Raw genomic sequence first — 19847 nt, 5'->3', positions numbered from 1 at the left:
CCTATGGTCCTGGACCTGCTGTTTTCGACTCTCTCTCTCTACCGCACCTGTTGTCTCTAACACTGAATGCTCGGCTATGAAAAGCCAACTGACATTTACTCCTGAGGTGCTGACCTGTTGCACCCTCTACAACCCCTCTTTATTTGACCCTGCTGGTCATCTATGAACGTTTGAACATCTTGGCCATGTACTGGTATAACCTCAACCCGGCACAGCCAGAAGAGGACTGACCACCCCTCAGAGCTTGGTTCCTCTCTAGGTTTCTTCCTTTCTAGGGGGTTTTCCCTAGCTACCGTGCTTCTACATCTGCATTGATTGCTGTTTTAGGCTGGGTTTCTGTATAGCACTTTGTGACATCGGCTGATGTAAAAATGACTTTATAAATACATTTGATTGATTGATTATGGTTACCATATAAATCAGAGTGCCCTGAGCTGCAGAATGCTGACCCTGAAGATTACACTGTTACAAATGTAATGTTTCTCCATTTCTTGCAGTATAGTTGTTCTTTTTAAACATAAGGAACATGCATTATGTTTACACCTTTGCAATACATTATTGTATGATTTTCCTTGAGTAAATATGCTTTTTAGAGCTGTTACAAGGACCACCACGTGTTGAATGGAATTTTAATTTATTTATTTGGGTCGAAACATATACAGCAAGATGTACATTGTATTCCCAGAGGATAGCACTTAAAAGTATTTATTAAACACTTGGTCCACGATTTTACTTTGCTTTTAAATACATGTATTTTTTTATGTTTTAGATAACTTAATGTTTCAAGGAGCAATGAAGGATAAGTGAAGTTACAATTGGTAGAGTTTTGTTGAAAAGTACCCGTTTAGGTAAAAAGTGTTATATCAAATCAAATTTATTTATATAGCCCTTCTTACATCAGCTGATATCTCAAAGTGCTGTACAGAAACCCAGCCTAAAACCCCAAACAGCAAGCAATGCAGTTGTAGAAGCACGGTGGCTAGGAAAAGCTCCCTAGAAAGGCCAAAACCTAGGAAGAAACCTAGAGAGGAACCAGGCTATGAGGGGTGGGCCAGTCCTCTTCTGGCTGTGCTGGGTGGAGATTATAACAGAATATGGCCAAGATGTTCAAATGTTCATAAATGACCAGCATGGTCAAATAATAATAATCACAGTAGTTGTCGAGGGTGCAGCAAGTCAGCACCTCAGAAGTAAATGTAATTTAGCTTTTCATAGCCGATCATTAAGCGTATTATAGAAAATAAATAAGATTTTGTCTGATATGTGTTTGTGTGTGTCAAATTTCATTGGTGATGTTAATTCAAATGTGAATGAGGGTAATAATGCAATGAATAGAATATGTTTTGACTTGAGTATGAATAAAAGGTTATTTGAAATGTCTTCAAGATAATGTGAATTTTATCAGTATATAACTTGTCAGCTTTAATGCACAACTTAATAAATGAAAGGCAATACATTCAATCTTTATTAATCAGGTAAAATGAAGCTGATACATACATGTGTATGTTAAGGATAGACAACAAATATGAGGTTATTTTCTGGTGAAGTAGTTTTAGTTCATTTTGTCCTAGCAGTAGGATGGTAGTCTGTATTGTTATTCCAGTATGAAAAACAGTGATGTTGCTCTGTAACTTCCTGGCTTTTGTGAAATGTGAAATGTGTTTATATGACAGGGGTTTCTTTGTACCTAGTTCACACCAATGTTGAAAAAAGCCAGTGGTGTAAAGTACTTAAGAAAAATACTTTAAAGTACTACTTAAGTAGTTTTTGGGGATATCTGTACTTTATTTAGATTTTTGTACTTTACTTTGTACTTTACTACATTCCTAAAGAAAATTATGTGCTTCTTACTCCATACTTTTTCCCTGACACCCAAAAGTACTTGTTACATTTTCAATGCTTAGCAGGACAAAAATGGACCAATTCACACACTTATCAAGAGAACATCACATGTCATCTCTACTGCCTCTGATCTGGTGACTCACTAAACACGAATGCTTTGTTTCTGAATGATGTCTGAGTGTTGGAGTGTGCCCCTGGCTATTCATAAATAAAAAATTGTGCCACCTGGTTTGCTTAATATATGGAATTTGAAATTATTTATTATTTTACTTTGACTATTTATAATTTGACTTTGACTTTTGATACTTAAGTACATTTTTGCAATTACATTTACTTTTGACACTTAAGTATATTTAAAACCAAATACTTTTAGAATTTTACTCAAGTAGTATTTTACTGGGGAACTTTCACTTACTTGAGTAATTTCCAATTAAGGTATCTTTACTTTTACTCAAGCATGACAAATTGGTACTTTTTCCACAACTGAAAGACGCAGCTTCTGGTTTACAGTATCATATTAAATTGTTTTTAAAAATCCTAATTGAATATTGTATGTATATCACTGTAAATATTGATCACATTCCCTGTGCATGATCATATATTTTGATACATTGAATGTTAATATTGTGAAACTGTTATACATTTTAAAAATATACCTCATGTTTCAGGAAGTGATGTCACTGAGTACTGCCCCTATATACAGGACATTCCACTCCCACCTGAGATATGGATGCCTGATGAAGACCTAAGGGTCGAAACGTTGTTAATAAACATCACCTGGGAGCATGAGCAGCAGTGTGCAGTGTTTTCCATGAGTTTGCCTACAACTCAAGCACCTGCGGAAAGTACCTTGATGTGTGTATGTTCTTCAGCTTTGGTTTGACACTGAGCAATGGAGTTGGCAAGAGCACAAACAGATCTGGGACCATGGCCGTTTTCATAAAGCATCTCAGAATAGGGGTGCTAATCTAGGGGTGCTAACCCTGTTCATTCATAATAATCTAAAGGCCAAACGGATTCTTAATTTGTTTATTTATTTAACTAGGCATCAGATCCTAGGCCAGCCCAGCACATACTCTGAAATGCTTTATGAATATGGGCCCAGGTAGGCCTACTATGAAACAAAACATTAAAAAACGCACACAGTGAGATCAGTGTGAGATCCAACATCTGAGGACCACACACACATAATACTTGTATTGAAGACATATCATGAACATGTGTGAGAACTTTTCACAATGTTAGAGAAATAAGTTTTCATGACGTCATTATCAGAGAGTGTTGTGAGCAAAACGAGTTCAAATCGAATGCACATGCTCAGACTGCGGGGTCAAACATTGCATGCTACGAACAAAGCGAATGTCTTTGCTAGCTTCGGATGATACACTCGAATTGATCTACATATAGAAGTGATAATATCCAGTATTATTGAACTTACGTCTTCGTGTTAAGTGTGTGTTCGGTTCCTGATTATGTCAACAGCCGACGATTCACGTTACCACAACGGTACGATGAGGTTAGTTAGCTAACGCGTTAGCTAGCTGTTGTGGCTTAGCTAACTGACGTTAGCTAACAAACCTGTAAACAGCAATGTTCTTCCTTGCCAGCTAAAGTTTTTCGTAATACTAAATGTAATACGACAATAACTATCAATTGATACGTAGGTAGCTAACGTTAACTAGCTACATAAACAAGTTAGCCAGCGAACGTTAGGGGTTAGCCGCAGAAAGCAGCTAGATACTGTAGCTAGCCAGCCATCTATGTGTGGTTTATAAGTTAGCTAGCATTGTTTTTATTTTATTACACCCATGGCTCGCGTGCTGATACTCACTCTGACAGCATATATATCTGGCTAGCTAACATTCACACCTCTTGTGTGACATAAGTAACGTTAGGTAACTAGTTAGCTAGCCAACAGCAACGTTGAGTGATTCCATAGCTAGCTAGCTAACTACATCGTAACGTGGCTGCAAGTCTGAACGTGTCGGCGTAGTAAAAGAGTGCATTAGCTAGCGCTTCTGCCAAACATGTATGATAACAGACGACGATGACAATAAATATGGGCCATTACCAGGCTAATTGCTGTAACCTTGTTTAAGTACTTATTCTGTGAAAGCAAAAACAAAAAACTAATTTTGGTGACATTGTCCATCAGATCATGATGACAGAGTTGGAGGACAAACGTTTCGCAACCGCAAAGGCAGGGGCCCTTTTAGGGCCCATATGTATATTGACCAGGGGCCAGGAGCACCAGGGACAAGAACAAGATATCGTGGCGGCCAAAAAGGCGGTGGCGGCCAAGGATCCAGAGCGAGATTCGACGATGAGGATGGAGACGTGGCAATGACAGACAGCAACTCCCAAGATGGGTCCTCCCAACACAGATTGTGGGTTTGTCATGCAAATTCTGGAGAATATTTAATTTAACATGTTTATAGGTTTTATCTTGGAAGTTATCCTTTTAACTCTCTCATGGTTTTACCTTTTCCAGTAACCCTTACGGAAGGCCGAATCGCCGTGGTGAAGACCGCTTTGATCGTGGCCGCAGAGGTGGCGGTGGAGGAGGTCACAGGGGTCGTAGTAATAACAGAGGGGATGGAGGTGGAGATGGCCGCAATACCTGGTTCAAGATATTTGTGAGTCAACATTGTGAATGAATTGGGTGGCTTTACTGATCTACTAAGCTGTCATTGATTGGATTGTAATTAACTAATGCTAAATTGTGACTCTTACAGGTCCCCTATGGAAAGAAATATGACAAAGACTGGCTCATAACAGCTCTGCAGAATATCTGCTCCATGCCCTTCACCCCAGTACATGTAAGTGACCACTGCCTAATGGTTCTTTTGGTTAGTCCATATATAGTTTAATTCCCATGTCCCTTGAAATTGTTTCATTTTATTGTTTTTAATATAACCTAAACTACATTCTTTCTACACCTCTGTTTTCCAAAGTACCAAGTAGAGGGCAACCGAGCACAGTTCTATATTGACGATTCCACCACTGCGAATGCCTTGTTAAAGGTATCACGGAAGATCACAGACAAAGAAGGCTACAAGGTACTATTTTTTTTTCTCCTTCCACAAGACCTCTGCCAGTTTTATCAATTAGTGTTAAGTGGGACATTTTGGCAGACTGGGAACCAGACATGAATACACATTATGTCATCAGAATTGTTTTATTAAAGGCCCAGTGCAGTCAATTGTATTTTTCCTGTGTTTTATATAGGGCTGACCCCCAATTAGTCGACTTGTCGATTGTTTGGTCATTAGGCCGTTAGTCGACCACGATTGTTTTAGTCGAGCAGTAACAAATATATATATATGCGCCCATCTCAGTAAACTAATCCATTGCGGAGGCCTCGACTAAAAGACAATTTATGTTTGATCCGAAGATGTGGTCGGATGCGCCATATGCAGGGTGTGAAGTAATTGCGGAGCCTGCAGAGGCCAAATCGAGATCTGTACCCCATCACCTTACACCTCCCAAATTTTGTAACAATGCGGAGGGCTCTGTATAACTCTGCATTGACATGATTGGTTGACGGTAGATGGGGGCGGTTTATCCTATAGAAAACGCAAACTCACTTCATTGACAACTGCTCCACAAAGCTCAAGAAGTATGAAGCTCAAGAAGACTTCTGCTGAGGCCATATCGCCATAAATGCTGCATGGCCAGTGCAGATGTCAGATATACCACTTCTCTCTCCAGAATGCGCTCTCTCCCACCAATTTGTGCACGTATATTGTTTCATAACTTCATTGTGTGAATTGCTTGTGTTTGATTGTTAGTGTATTCAATTCCCCATTACATATATCACCAGTTGTACATTTACCGTTAATTCCTATAATTTCTAATCTACAGTGTTTGTTACTTTGATTTTGGTAATTTCTCTCAATTCATTCAATATTATTATTCCAGTCTTCCTGTTATCATTGTCGTAGTGGACACATTGTTGGCAGAGTGCACAACCTACAGTGGTTCCTCCTTTAAAAGTTGCGAGCTTACACTGCGGGACTTAGAGGTACTCAGCATCACGGCTTCATTGCTCCAGACCACCACAAGGGGGAGTTAGAGCACTCATTATGCATTTGGGTCCCAAGGTTTTTATATGACCAATCATATCGAGTGTGACTTCAGCAAAGATGGCTGACAAAACATTACAGGGAAGCAAATGTATGTAGTTATAACGTCATAACGAGTCCAGCAAAAAATGTGCAATTGAGAGGAATATGTTAGTTAATGTAGAGGCAAACGATTGTGCATATTATTTTGTCATAAAGTTAATTTACTAAAATCCCTATTTAAGCAAGTTTTTCCCCAGCCATATCCAATAACAGGTGTATCATTATAACAAGCAGGGAGCAGGTTTCGAACCCTCAAAATTCTAGCCCGAAGTCCAGCACGCTATGGACGGTGCCCAAATGTATTAATTGGGGTTGGGGCCGATTGTAGCTAAAAACACTATCAAACACTTTAACGTGGAAAGGGGGAAAAGTATTATTATTCGCTTTTCACAAGCGTAGCAGGATGGGCTATTAGCTGAACAATAGACTATTCAACCTTTACTAAAGAATTGTCTAATAGCCGAGCTAGGTGTGAACCGCCCTCCTCCCCAACTTGGAACAAATCATTTTCAGGACTATCTAGAAAAAGCAGCAGAGATGCGCAATAGGTTTCTAAGAAGAGGCTATTCTCCACAATGTGTGGATGCTCTTAAAACACGAGATGAACTGCTACAAAAAAGACCCGCTAAAGAACACTCTATAATGTTCACAACCACATATACTTTGAACTCGCAAAAAGTGGGACATGCGGTCAAGAAACACTGGCATGTTTTATTTACGTGATAAATTGGTCCGTGCCAACTGCCAGCCACAAAAGAAAATCAGCCAGAATGTTTTGGGATTTTCACCCTACAGACATGATTTCCTAGAGGTCTTAATGATGAAATGCATATGTATGTTATGTTGTAAATTTGAACATGAATTATGATGTTTTTCTTACACTGTACCCAAGGATTTATGAAAACTTGCTTGGTAGGTCGATGTCCCCATTGTGGTTTTACAGACGTGTTTACTACGTTTTATGTACACCCTTTATTTGAATATTTATGAAATGCATGTTATATTTGGTAGCACTTACTTGTTTTTCCTTCGCCTCCAACCCCTTCCGATGCGTGGAACGGATGTGGGTGTGGCTAGGTCTACATAACGGTGCTAATTTAAAAAACTCACAAAAGCCCTGGCGAAGGCCGTGAGGCCGATATGTAAAGCTTATTAAAGATCAGTGATAATATCAAGAGCAGTGTGCGGGTTCCTTCCTCTTTTTCCTCATCTTATCCGGCTGTTGCCATGCACCTGCAAAAAAGATAGCTCAGATGTGCGAGTGCCTTTTGAATTTGACTTTACAAACAACAAGAGGCCTTAATTGGCTTAATTGGAGTCTAAGTCTGCACGTTCTAACTAAAACAGTGTAACTAAAAAGAAAGCGCACATTAGTTATTCCCAAACTCTAAAAGTAATTGGAAAGATAGATACAAATGATGTGTGACATTGTGGTTACAATAAAGAATGTAGCCCATCATGCAAATGTTTCCTATTAGCAGGGCAATATACTTTTTATACCCGGCTACTGTTGTGAAAATCCCTCAACTTGCAATGTATTCGATGCTTCAGTTCTCTAAAGTGTTACGTTTCTAACTCAAAACAGCAGTACAGTATTTCTTCATCAACATCTTTATGCTTTCATAAATAAAATAACGAGAAAAAAGGACATTCAAATGTGGATGTTTATTTTTCACTTAATCTCCATTTGGGTATTGGTTAGACAAGAATTAGAAAATTAGGGTGTAGAAATTTTATGCTCTTAGTGTAAACTTTATTTAACTAGGCAAGTCAGTTATAAACAAATTTTTATTTACAATGACAGCCTACTCCTTCCTCGTAAATAGCCCAGTACTGTACTGCCGACCGTCATTTTCCGTTCCAGCAAGTACCAGTCAAAAGTTTGGACACACCTACTCATTCCAGGATTTTTCTATATTTTTACTATTTTCTACATTGTAGAATAATAGTGAAGAAATCACAACTATGAAATAACAACTATGGAATCAGTACAAGGACAGCCTACCCCGGTCTCCCGCGTGCCCTGCATTATGTTGTACAGACATGGCCTGCTCTCCCTTATGTAAGGAATTAGGGACTTGTTTTCTATAGTATGCATTGTAGACTGCACAGTAGCCTAATAAACAAATAAACACATTTCCTTAATAAAATAATGATAAATACTTTCAAAATGCAGATGTTGATTTAGTTATGGATCCATAACGAATTATTATGGGAATAAATATCACTGATTTACAGAAATATTGGAAAAAAGTTGTCTAATGAAGGCAAACAATTTAGAATCCTCCAATCCTGTAGCCTACTCTCGACCGTCATGTTGTACATCGCCATATTTTCCATTCCACCCTGAGGGTTTCGTTTTTCTCTGAATAGAAACACCATAATATTAATCAAATTAATTAAGCCACATTTCTTAAAATCAATCCCATATACTATGTTATTACAAAAAAGGTTTTACATTCTCTGGTAATGCCAATACGGAATACTATCAAACGCTTCTTAAAGATGCCCTCTGGTTGTCAAACTTGCAGTAACAGGAAAAATGGCTGAGAATTAAATGACGTGCTGCGGAAGCACACAAGGTGTGCCGCACTATGACGCAACTTTTAAAGGAGGAACCACTGTATGCTACACTTGTGAGAAACAAGTTTTGGTTTATTTCATTTCATTCATTCCATTTACAAGTTTTGTCAATTTAGTCATTGTCTGAAAACCATAACTGGCATGCAGACCTGTAGAAATGGTAAGATGAATTGGCATTCCACATGAGAAAGGTTGCCGACTCATCGCGTAGCTTATTACTGTCAACTTCAGGAGCGTAATGGCAGAATCTGAGTGAGGAGAAAAATTGGGTCAGGTTAAGTTTTTTTTCTTCTGGTTATCTAGATCTCTGGCACCCTCTTGAGGCATTTGTCTTGTTTCATCAAACCGCGAGCTCAATACATATAGTTGAATTTACTAAAACACAGGGTGTGTGTATATGGAGAAATACACGTACATGTTTAAAAAAAATTGACCAATCGATTGGTCAAAAGAACAGAACTTTCTGTTTTAGTCAAGGACAGCCCTAGTTTTATATCATATTGTACAACAGCATCTGATGAAACTAACACTGTAAAAGTGAGATGGGGGGAAAAAATCTGTGTTATTTCCGGGTAGTTGCTGGTCTACATAGGACCTACTAATCAGCAGATTTGCATGGGTGGGAGTTTCGGCTTTGCATGGTGACATCACCATGCGGTAAATTTAGTTTTTTAGACCAATAACAAAGACGTCCAAATAACGGCTAGTTTTCAGTTTTCCCCTCTCAACTCACACCACAGCCAGGCAGTCCTATAGCAAAATTATTTATTGATAAATAGTTTTTCGCTCAAAGGCTATTTTTGCCCATTTTAATGGAGATTATTACAGTACGGTTCTTAATTGTTACCCAGAAATGATTTGATATTGATATAAAAACAGCTGGGGCCAGGGTTAATGGTTTGAGGATGGCAAATCAGTAAGGATAGGACCATCAATAGGATCTTGAGAAGGGGTCAAGTGGTGGTTAATGATTAGGGCTTCCAATCGGAATTCAAGTACAACCATTTCCCCTTGGGGATACTCATTAGAAGACATGCCATTCACTCCTCCAACTTCCATCTTTTCCAGGTGACTGTACTGATGAATCCCTGTCCTCCACCCTCCTTTCTTCAGTCTGAACTAAAGCCAGCTGATCTGGAGCACCTAAAGGTAAGACAAGGAGACCAGCTGTTAACGAATAGGAGATGGCGTGATGGGTTTTAATAAAGTATATTATTATGTATGGAGAGATGTATGGGCTGAATGTCTATTAAAACCCTTTTCCCCTCATTAGCAATGCATGGCTAAACGCTTTGATGGCTCTCAACAAGCCCTGGACTTGAACAACATCCGGATAGACCCAGGTAAGCACACGGCAAGAGCAGTTAGTCACATCAAATGTTTTTCCCTGTACATTTACATTATAAGACATGGATTCTGGTAGTGCCATCTAACACTCCTACGCTTCCCTGATTTTCACAGACCTGGTTTCCCAGAACATTGATGTGACATTGAACAGAAAGAACTCTATGCACGCTGTTATAAAGATAATTGAGGAGAACATTCCAGAGGTATGGATGTGGTCCTTACTTGTAGCCAAATAATATGTATGCTTTCCTTTCCACTGATCCCTACTTGTTTCCTTCCACAGCTTGTTTGTCTGAACATCAGCAACAACAAGCTGTTTCGGCTGGATGACCTGTCAGAGCTGGTCAACAAGGCTCCAAACTTGAAGACACTCAATCTTTCTCATAATGAGGTGAGGAGACCGGGTCTGGTTGAGGCACAATGGGTTGTTACTCAAACACTGATTTTTACTGGGACTGCACAAAGTCTCGTTGCTGTTCAGTTATCCACATAATTCATTTCGTAAATTGACTGCTCTTGGGGACTAGGAGTTCTCTCTCTGTCAGGTCTTCAGAGTATCAATTAGGCTAGTGGTTGTTTGATTAGATTTTATTGTCCCTACCATTCCAGTTAAAGACAGAGCGTGAGCTGGATAGGATCAAGGGTCTTAAGCTGGTGGAGCTATGGCTGGAGAGGAATCCCCTTTGTGACTATTTCAAGGACCAGGCTTCTTACATAAGGTCAGTCTGTGCTCAGGATGGGTGGGTGGGTAATAGTATGATGTTGACAGTGTGTTGTGAGGTGTATGGGGGGGGGGGTAGTTTAGCTCTCTATTCTCTGTATTTCAGGGGGGAACTTGAATGTATTCAGAAAATTCCCGTGCTGTGGGAAATGACATGTTATTTATGGATTATATGATCCAGGAAGGACATGTTTGGTGTGGTACTACTGAATATGTTTGGTGTGGTACTACTGAACATGTTTGGTGTGGTACTACTGAATATGTTTGGTGTGGTACTAGTAACGCACCGCTCAAATTTGAAAGAACTGGAGTGGCTTAGTGAACACCATCCTATCAGAGAGTCTCTCACTGAGCCCTCCCACTTTACTACAGTAACATATGTGGTGAAGAAGTTAAGATTTCAGATGATCTGTTCTTAGACATTGTTTTGGTTTATGTTGGAATCCTACAAATACCCTACTCCATGCTTGTGGGGAAGCACCAGAATTCAAATGTAATGCCACCTTTATGATTCTTTTAATTTAAGGTCCATGCATGCCATACCTGCCGAAGTTTTGACATGATCAAACCATTAACCTCTTCACGCCATATACCTCAACATTAACTAGCTTAACACATGGTGTATTTGAGGATAATTGCTACATCTATCACTTTAAATATTCTCCACCCCTCCCCCCTTCTAGTTGCATGTTCAACTGTCTGAGTGCTCTTTGTCTGTCTCGCTCTACCTCTCTGAAACTCTGCAGCTCATCTTTACCTTCAATCTGTTTTCTGCAGTGGAGATGGCCCTGTGCCCCCTACAGACACCTCTGTATAAAATGTTTACATAAAAGAAGGAAATCCATATAATTTAAATGTCAAGAAGTATTCGCTCGAGCATACACACACACTTATCTTGGATAATACTGACCACAGCATTTTGACCCCTAGTAGTCATTGAGACCCATACTTTGGGAAGAGCTTGGATTAATAAAATGGCATTGTGGAAAGGGATTCCTTAAATATTCATATGGGAAACATGGTATTTACTATCTGCTTGTGCTACATGCTGATTGGGCTGATGGTACCTCCTTCCATCCTCCCCTATAACGGGTCCTGAAATGTGGCCAGTGAAGAGGGCTGGTTAGCCAATGACGGGTAAGATCCCACCTTTGATACCGGGACAACCTAAGACAGGCACAGCCGTGCATCTGGCCACATCGTACGCACGCACGTACATGCAGTATATGCTGAACAAAGAAGACATTGAAGTGAAGAAGAAAACGAAGGTGATGATTTGCTCTACAGGCCTGGGGTTGGAGAGGGAGAGAGGTTTCCACAAAGCCAAGCAGAGTCCCCAAATACAAGCTTTCTCATAATTCCCTTAAATATAACATGCCTTTACTTCAAGGCTTGTTTGATTTTCGCAGGTTGGTGGACACGTCCTCAGAATGTAACAGCCAGAGAGGAGGAGAGGCTTTGAAAATGAGGGACACAAAGATACATTTATTGAGAAACCCTCAATTAGTGGGATTTCAATATAGGAAGTTGATTTCCTTTTAAGGATATGACTCTTAAAGTTTCTTCTGTGGGCATAAAGACATGCAGTCATGTCAGAATCTTCACTGATCAAGTCCTCAGATATCGCTCTCAACATGTTTCCCTAAAAATATCAAACAAAAACACCTTTGCTTGAATGCCTTATTTATTTTTAACCACCCCCGGAATGTTAAAGTTGAAGTGGGGTCCAAAATGTAATTTATAATTTTTTCTGGTACAAAATGCGTTGTGTGAGATGCAGTATCAGTCTTACGTCAATCAATGCTAGCAACAAAGAGCTACTTCCAATAGTGCTCTGTCTGTAGTGGTGCTCAGGGCCCAACTCATGTTCTCTAGCACTCTGTTTATCTTTTCATTTCTATTTGTGTGTATTTTCTTCATCTGAAGGGGATGCTGTGCATGGTCTCCTCAACTTACTCGTTTTCTACTAGTGACATTGCATCATCTATCAAAGCTTTTCGTGAACTCCCCTTTGCTGTTTTGGTTTGATACGGCGACTCTGTCTTGTTCTATGTTACCATAAGTCTAGCGCTTCCCTCCATCCCCCTCTGTTCTACATATCGCTATGGCTTTGGTGAAATACACTGATGACAAGTGTGTAGTTGCTTTCTACATGAAACGACATGGTGTAACTTTAACCAGCCTTAATGTAATGGATTAACCCCTCATAACCCTGCTTCATGGAATTCAGTCATCTCCAACAGTCTCGATCATCACTTCTACATCTCATCCCTGCAGTCTTTAGATTCCATTTCACTATCTCTTGGTTCTATGACGTGTGTGTCGGACAGCTCAAACTTGCAACATCTAGTTTTACCACGGTACCACCCTTGTAGACTCTACCAATCACATTGGCCACATCACACGTCTGAATCACCAGTCCACTCCCCTATGTGTGTGAAAAGCACTGATCTTTCTCTTGTTGGTATGAGCGCTCACAACCAACGTTCACACCCCTACCCTACCCCTACCACCCCTTCCAAGACAGCGTGTGTCAGTGTGTTTCGGCGTGTAGGGGGGACGGTGAGTATCACAAAGGGGTGAGTACATTGCCACAGGAAAGGGGGCCGGGGTGGGTGGCGAAGTCGGGGCTGTCGCCGTAGATTTATTTTACATTTGATTTATCTGTATTATCTGTATCCCTGTTCATATTAGTACATGAGGACGTGTAGCATTTAAGTACCTCTTCACTGATATGCAGAGCTGATTAGTTCATGATCAGGCATGGGTGTGGTCTATCCTGAACAATCAAATATGAAGTTCAAACCACCCTGATAATGATGAATCAAGTCCGTTGGTCTTTGGCCAAATTCCTCCCCTAATTTTAGTTAATTGTCTGGACGGGGATTATATCAACAGTTGGGCAGCTATTAGAGATTATTATCCATGGATGAGTGCATGAGCAAACGTGTGTGTGTGTGTGTGTGTGGTTTAAATGGTATTCAGGGGGATGACTCCGAGTCTCTTATATTTGGTCAGCAGCACTAACTCCTGTCTCTTGTATCTTCTGTGTTTTTGTGAATGTCGGACAGCACGGTGAGAGAGAGGTTCCCCAGGCTTCTCAAACTGGTAAGGATTCTAAATGCATCCTTTTCCATTCAAGTTCATTTTTCCCCCAACTCGTTTTTGATATTATTATAATTCTATTTGTGAAGCTCAACTCTTTAATGAGTTATTTTAGTTCTCTCCTTGACCTCGCTCTGCCTCTCACTAGGATGGTCAGGATCTCCCCCCTCCTATAGTCTTTGATGTGGAGGTGACTCCTGCTGCTCTTCCACCCTGCAAGGTAATACATACAGCCAATTGTTTATCATGAGTGGCTGTGCATGTAACCACCTCTGTCAAAATAGATTTTTCTTTACTTTACAATTTCTTTACTTTTAACTGCTGTCACAGGCCAGCTACTTCTGCTCAGAAGAGATCAAGACTCCCATCCTCGCCTTCCTACAACAGTGAGTTTGCACTTAGCTCTTTATATGTGTAACAGGGGAAGACAAAGGAATCCACAGATACAGATTATTACTGTACACACTAAGCCTGAACCCAAAACACTGACTCACTACAACATATATTATTGTTATAACAAAAGGGGAGAATGATTTGATGTCATTTGGATTATTCTTTAAAAGACATTGATCTGCAATAGGTAGAACATCTATCTGTACTGACTGGAAATGTAAGTTGTATGTTTCTTTAACGTTTTTTTTTTAGGTACTACAGTGTGTATGACTCCGGGGACAGACAACCTTTGTTAGATGCCTATCATGATGGAGCGACCTTCTCCTTGAGCATGTTCATCACCATGCAGAACCCATCCAGGTACCCCCTCGGCTAGTTGTTAATGTCTCCAGCAGCATAAACAGTGTATTATAAACACACTCAGCAGCACCTACAGTTGAAGTCGGAAGTTTAAATACACTTAGGTTGTCATTAAAACTTGTCAATAAAACTTGTTTTTCAACCATTCCACAATTATTATTTTTTTTTAACTATAGTTTTGGCAAGTTGGTTAGGACATCTACTTTGTGCATGACACAAGTAATTTTCCCAACAATTGTTTACAGACAGGTTATTTAACTTATAATTCACTGTCTCACAATTCCAGTGGGTCAGACGTTTACATACACTAAGTTGACTGTGCCTTTAAACAGCTTGGAAAATTCCAGAAAATTATGTCCTGGATGTAGAAGCTTCTGATAGGTTAATTGACATAATTTGAGTCAATTGAAGGTGTATTTGTGGATGTATTTCAAGGCCTACTTTCAAACTCCGTGCCTCTTTGCTTGACATCATGGGAAAATCAAAAGAAATTAGCCAAGACCTCAGAAAACAAATTGTAGACTTCCACAAGTCTAGTTCATCCTTGGGAGCAATTTCCAAATGCCTGAAGGTACCACGTTCACCTGTATAAACACCATGGGATCACGCAGCCGTCATACCGCTCAGGAACGAGACGCGTTCTGTCTCCTAGAGATGAATGTACTCTGGTGTGAAAAGTACAAATCAATCCCAGAACAACAGCAAAAGACCTTGTGAAGGTGCTGGAGGAAAGGAAGAAGCCACTGCTCCAAAACCGCCATTAAAAAAAGCCAGACTACGGTTTGCTACTGCACATGGGGACAAAGATCGTACTTTTTGGAGAAATGTCCTCTGGTCTGATGAAACAAATATAGAACTGTTTGGCCATAATGACCATCTTTATGATTGGAGGAAAAAGGGGTATGCTTGCAAGCTGAAGAACACCATCCCAACCGTGAAGCACAGGGGTGGCAGCATCATGTTGTGGAGGGACTGGTGCACTACACAAAATGGATGGCATCATGAGGAAAATTGTGGATATATTGAAGCAACATCTCAAGACATCAGTTAGAAAGTTAAAGCTTGGTCGCAAATGGGTCTTCCAAATGGACAATGACCCCAAGCATACTTCCAAAGTTGTGGCAAAATGGCTTAAGGACAACAAAGTCAAGGTATTGGAGTGGCTATCACAAAGTCCTGACCTCAATCCTATAGAAAATGTGTGGGCAGAACTGAAAAAGCGTGTGCGAGCAAGGAGGCCTAGAAACCTGGCTTCGTTACACCAGCTCTGTCAGGAGGAATGGGCCAAAATTCACCCAACTATTGCTACCAGAAACGTTTGACCCAAGTTAAACAATTTAAAGGCAATGCTACCAAATACTAATTGAGTGTATGTAAACTTATGAACCACTGGGAATGTGATGAAATAAATAAATGCTGAAATAAATAATTCTCTCTACTATTATTCTGACATTTCACATTCTTAAAATTAAGTGGTGATCCTAACTGATCTAAGACAAGACAGGGAGTTTTTACTAGGATTAAATGTCAGGAATTGTGAAAAACTGAGTTTAAATGTATTTGGCTAAGGTGTATGTAAACTTCTGACTTCAACTGTATTTCTCACCTGTTTCTAACATAGTCAGTCACTGTTTCTAGGTGCAGTCTCGGAGATTACCATAAAGACACTCGCAACCTGAAAAAGCTCAAAGATCCCTGTGAGTCTCTTCTGATTCTCTAGTTCAAAGTTTTGAGAAGTAATGGTTGATGTCATTATGTCATCTCTTTCAGTGCAAATTTAGTCTCTGAATAAAGTAAACCTCTTGGTTGTGAAAGTCACTCATATTAAAGTAAAAGACTACATTGAGAGTAACATCTTTGTTCTTAAACAAATCCTCTTGCCCTCTGTTCTTTCAGCCACACGATTCCGCTTACTGAAGCACACCCGTCTGAATGTGGTGGCTTTCCTGAACGAACTTCCTAAAACGCACCATGACACTGCATCGCTAAATGTGGACGTCAACACCTTCACCGTGAGTAGAATTCACTCCTAACCATCAACTCACATGCATGACCATCCTTGATTTCATAGCTTCAATCTCTTCTCTCTCTCCACTTTTACAGAACACGTTACTGTCGTTCACAGTCACTGGAGTGTTCAAAGAAGGTATGTTTTTAAAAAAACTTATTATAATGCAAAATTATACTGTTTCCCACATACATTTTCATTAGCAAAAAAGTCATTAACCATGTATTTTTTTTCTCTCTCTCTTTCACCCTAGTTGAAGGTAAATCCCGAGACTCTGTCAGAGCTTTCTCTCGGGTGTTCATCACAGTGCCGGCTGGAGGGACAAGGTAGGCCTTGACATTTGTACCAGACCACAAGCTAGAGATGGTTCCTCAATATACTATGTAAACAAAAGTATGTGGACACCCCTTCAAATTAGTGGATTCGACTATTTCAGCCACACTCGTTGCTGACAGGTATATAAAATCGAGCACACAACCACGCAATCGCCATAGACAAACATTGGCAGTAGACTGGCCTTCATCGTGGCACCATCACAAGATGCCACCTTTCCAACAAGTCGGTTCGAATTTCTGTCCTGCTAGAGCTGCCCGGTCAAGTGTAAGTGCTGTTATTGTGAAGTGGAAACGTCTAGGAGCAACAACGCTCAGCCGCGAAGTGGTAGCCACACAAGCTCACAGAACGGGACCGCAGAGTGCTGAAGCGCTCTGTCCTCGGTTGCAACACTCACTACAGAGTTCCAACCTGCCTCTGGAAGCAACGTCAGCACAGGAACTGTTTGTCGGGCAGCTGCACACAGGCCTAAGATCACAATGCCAAACATTGGCTGGAGTGGTGTAAAGCTCGCTGCCATTGGACTCTAGAGCAGTGGAAACTCGTTCCGTGGAGTGATGAATCACACTTCACCATCTGGCAGTCCGACAGATTAATTTGAGTTTGGCGAAGGCCAGAAGAACGCTACCATAATGCCAACTGTTAAGTTTGGTGGAGGAGGAATAATGGTCTGGGGTTGTTTTTCATGGTTTGGGCTAGGCCCTTAGATTCTGTTCTTCCAACAATGTGGCAACTGTTTAGGGAAGACCATTCCTGTTTCTGCATGACAATGCCCCTGTGCACAAAGCGAGTTTCATACAGAAATGGTTTGTTGGGGTCGGTGTGGAAGAACTTGACTGGCCTGCACAGAGCCCTGACCTCAACCCCATCGAACACCTTTGGGATGAATTGGAACGCCGACTGCGAGCCAGGCCTATCGTCCAACATCCGTGCCTTACCTCACTAATGCTCTTGTGGCTGAATGGAAGCAAGTCACCGCAGCAATGTTCCAACATCTAGTGGAAAGCCTTCCCAGAAGAGTGGAGGCAACTCCATCTTAATGCCCATGATTTTGGAATGAGATGTTTGACGAGCAGGTGTCCACATACTTTTGGTCATGTAGTGTATTGACAACTCTGCTAGATTTGTCTTGACTGTAACTCAGTATAGTAAAAGATCATGGAAATGTGTAATGTCGTATTTTCTTGTGTTCGTCTTGTTTCAACAGTCTTTGCATAGTAAACGACGAGCTTTTTGTCCGTAATGCTACGACTGAGGAGATCCGGCGTGCCTTTGTTGCACCCGCCCCCACACCATCCAGCAGCCCTGTCCCCACCCTCTCAGCTCCCCAGCAAGAGATGCTTTCTGCCTTCTCCCTAAAGTCCGGCATGAACCTGGAATGGTCCCAGAAGTGAGTGGCACACAGTTACCTTGCATTAGATTTTACAGAGTGGCTGCGGATCTGACTTTTCTGGACCCTCTTCCCGATAGCTAAAGGCCCTGAAGCGTCTGTGAATGATTCTCTACTTACGCAGTCTGTGCTCTAGAGAACAGGCTACTCTGGTGAATGCTGCTCGTCTAATAAAGTTAGATCAAAGCTGAATCAATGTCTGCAAGATCACAATGCTAGTATTGTACATAACAGAACCCAATATAATAGCATAACGTTACTGTGTAAGACAAAAAAACACCTAATTTTGAGGATGATCGAATGGTCAATTTTTGTATTCATGTAGGCAGAACTCAACAGCGTGCCACTATGCAAAATATGTACATTTATTAAATTAAACCCAGGTAGGCTATGCTACAGTTTAGTGCCATTTGCTGTAAAGGTTGCTCACTGTACATAATTCGAAACGCACTGTTTAACTCAAGAAGTTCTAAAGCATCTCCCTGTGAAACTGAGAACAAATGGTTGGTATGCAGATGCTGCATGGACGTTTCACCTGTAATATGCATCATTGACAGTGGGACCACAATGTGTGTAAAGTAGATCTAAAGAAACATGCGCAGAATGTGATTAGGATCTTCAGCTCTGGGGAAAGGGGATCTGGGGGTGGACAGACACTAAAACCAGTAGATAGTGGTAGTGCTGTCGTCATCCTCTTGTTCCTATGGAAAACTCCCGATGGCGCATTAAGCATTTGAATTTAAAGTGTGCCATGTTTCTGAATGGTACCAACAAAAATCATGGTGAGAGTGGCCGTAACTAGCAAAGGGTCATGGTCGACGTAGTCGTTTTCATACTGCCCGAGTCAATTCATAGCATGCCGGCCTGTGATAAGTCTGTTTCAGCACGGATCACTATTTAATTAAATATCTCGATTTGTAGCGAATATTAAGTCATTTTAGAGCCAAAAACATTTGGGAGGGCCTATTGTAATTAACATGGGCACACCAGGACTTTTGCCACTGCTAGGTTGCAACGCAGTAGCGCTCATGCTTCAGACAGGACACTGGGTGCCTTCTCTCTACGGATCTGCAGCCTCGGCCTAGATTCTAAGTGGGCTCAAGTAGTGACAAACACAGCTTCGTATGAAGTTCAATTCATGTTGAGTTTTAACTTACTTGATCAATGTATTTCAGATGCCTGCAGGACAATGAGTGGGATTTCAACCGAGCAGGGCAGGTCTTCACAGACCTCAAGGTAAATGCTTGATCCTAGTATATCTAATGGAGCAATGTGTGTTGCTTTCGTTTGACTGAATGTCTAAGATGTTATGTACCCTTTTAAGCTTCATACTGAACTTCTGTTTCTCCTCAGGCTCATGGAAAGATCCCAGATGTCGCTTTCATAAAGTGATTAGGAATGATTGTGGAGCTTTTAAATTGTCACTTATTTCCTTTTGATTCTTATAATTCCCCTCCTGGATTACTAGATAACAAAAGCATATTTCATTCTGTCATTCTTATAATTAAAAGTGAACGTATTCATGTCTGCTTGTAGTCATTTTGCATTGTTGATTGCACAAACCTTAAGGATTCAAATTAACTGCCATGCCTTTTAAAGCATATCTAAAACTCTAGGATGAGGAGTTAATTTTATACG

The 19847-nt window shown here is 40.6% G+C and overlaps 1 protein-coding gene across 2 annotated transcripts; it reads left to right on the top strand.

Moving 5' to 3' along the window:
* The first annotated feature begins 3142 nt into the window (after window positions 1-3142).
* LOC139537101 (nuclear RNA export factor 1-like) lies at window positions 3143-19737 on the top strand. 2 transcript variants are annotated; one of them, XM_071338001.1, is made up of 21 exons: window positions 3143-3348; window positions 3998-4229; window positions 4334-4478; window positions 4578-4661; window positions 4797-4901; window positions 9621-9701; window positions 9826-9895; window positions 10014-10102; window positions 10183-10290; window positions 10509-10618; window positions 13692-13728; window positions 13874-13945; window positions 14056-14111; window positions 14371-14478; window positions 16117-16175; window positions 16375-16490; window positions 16582-16624; window positions 16740-16812; window positions 18027-18209; window positions 19385-19445; window positions 19563-19737. In XM_071338001.1, the coding sequence occupies exons 1-21, from the start codon at window positions 3315-3317 to the stop codon at window positions 19599-19601; spliced, it is 1905 nt and encodes a 634-aa protein (XP_071194102.1). In that variant the 5' UTR covers window positions 3143-3314; the 3' UTR covers window positions 19602-19737. The 2 variants fall into 2 exon arrangements, with proteins under 2 accessions (XP_071194102.1, XP_071194103.1); XM_071338002.1 differs by having other exon boundaries at window positions 3169-3358.
* Window positions 19738-19847: the final 110 nt, after the last annotated feature.

Source organism: Salvelinus alpinus, chromosome 13, assembly GCF_045679555.1.
Source record: "Salvelinus alpinus chromosome 13, SLU_Salpinus.1, whole genome shotgun sequence".
Lineage (NCBI taxonomy): Eukaryota > Metazoa > Chordata > Actinopteri > Salmoniformes > Salmonidae > Salvelinus > Salvelinus alpinus.
This window is presented reverse-complemented; position numbering and strand designations above follow the sequence as displayed.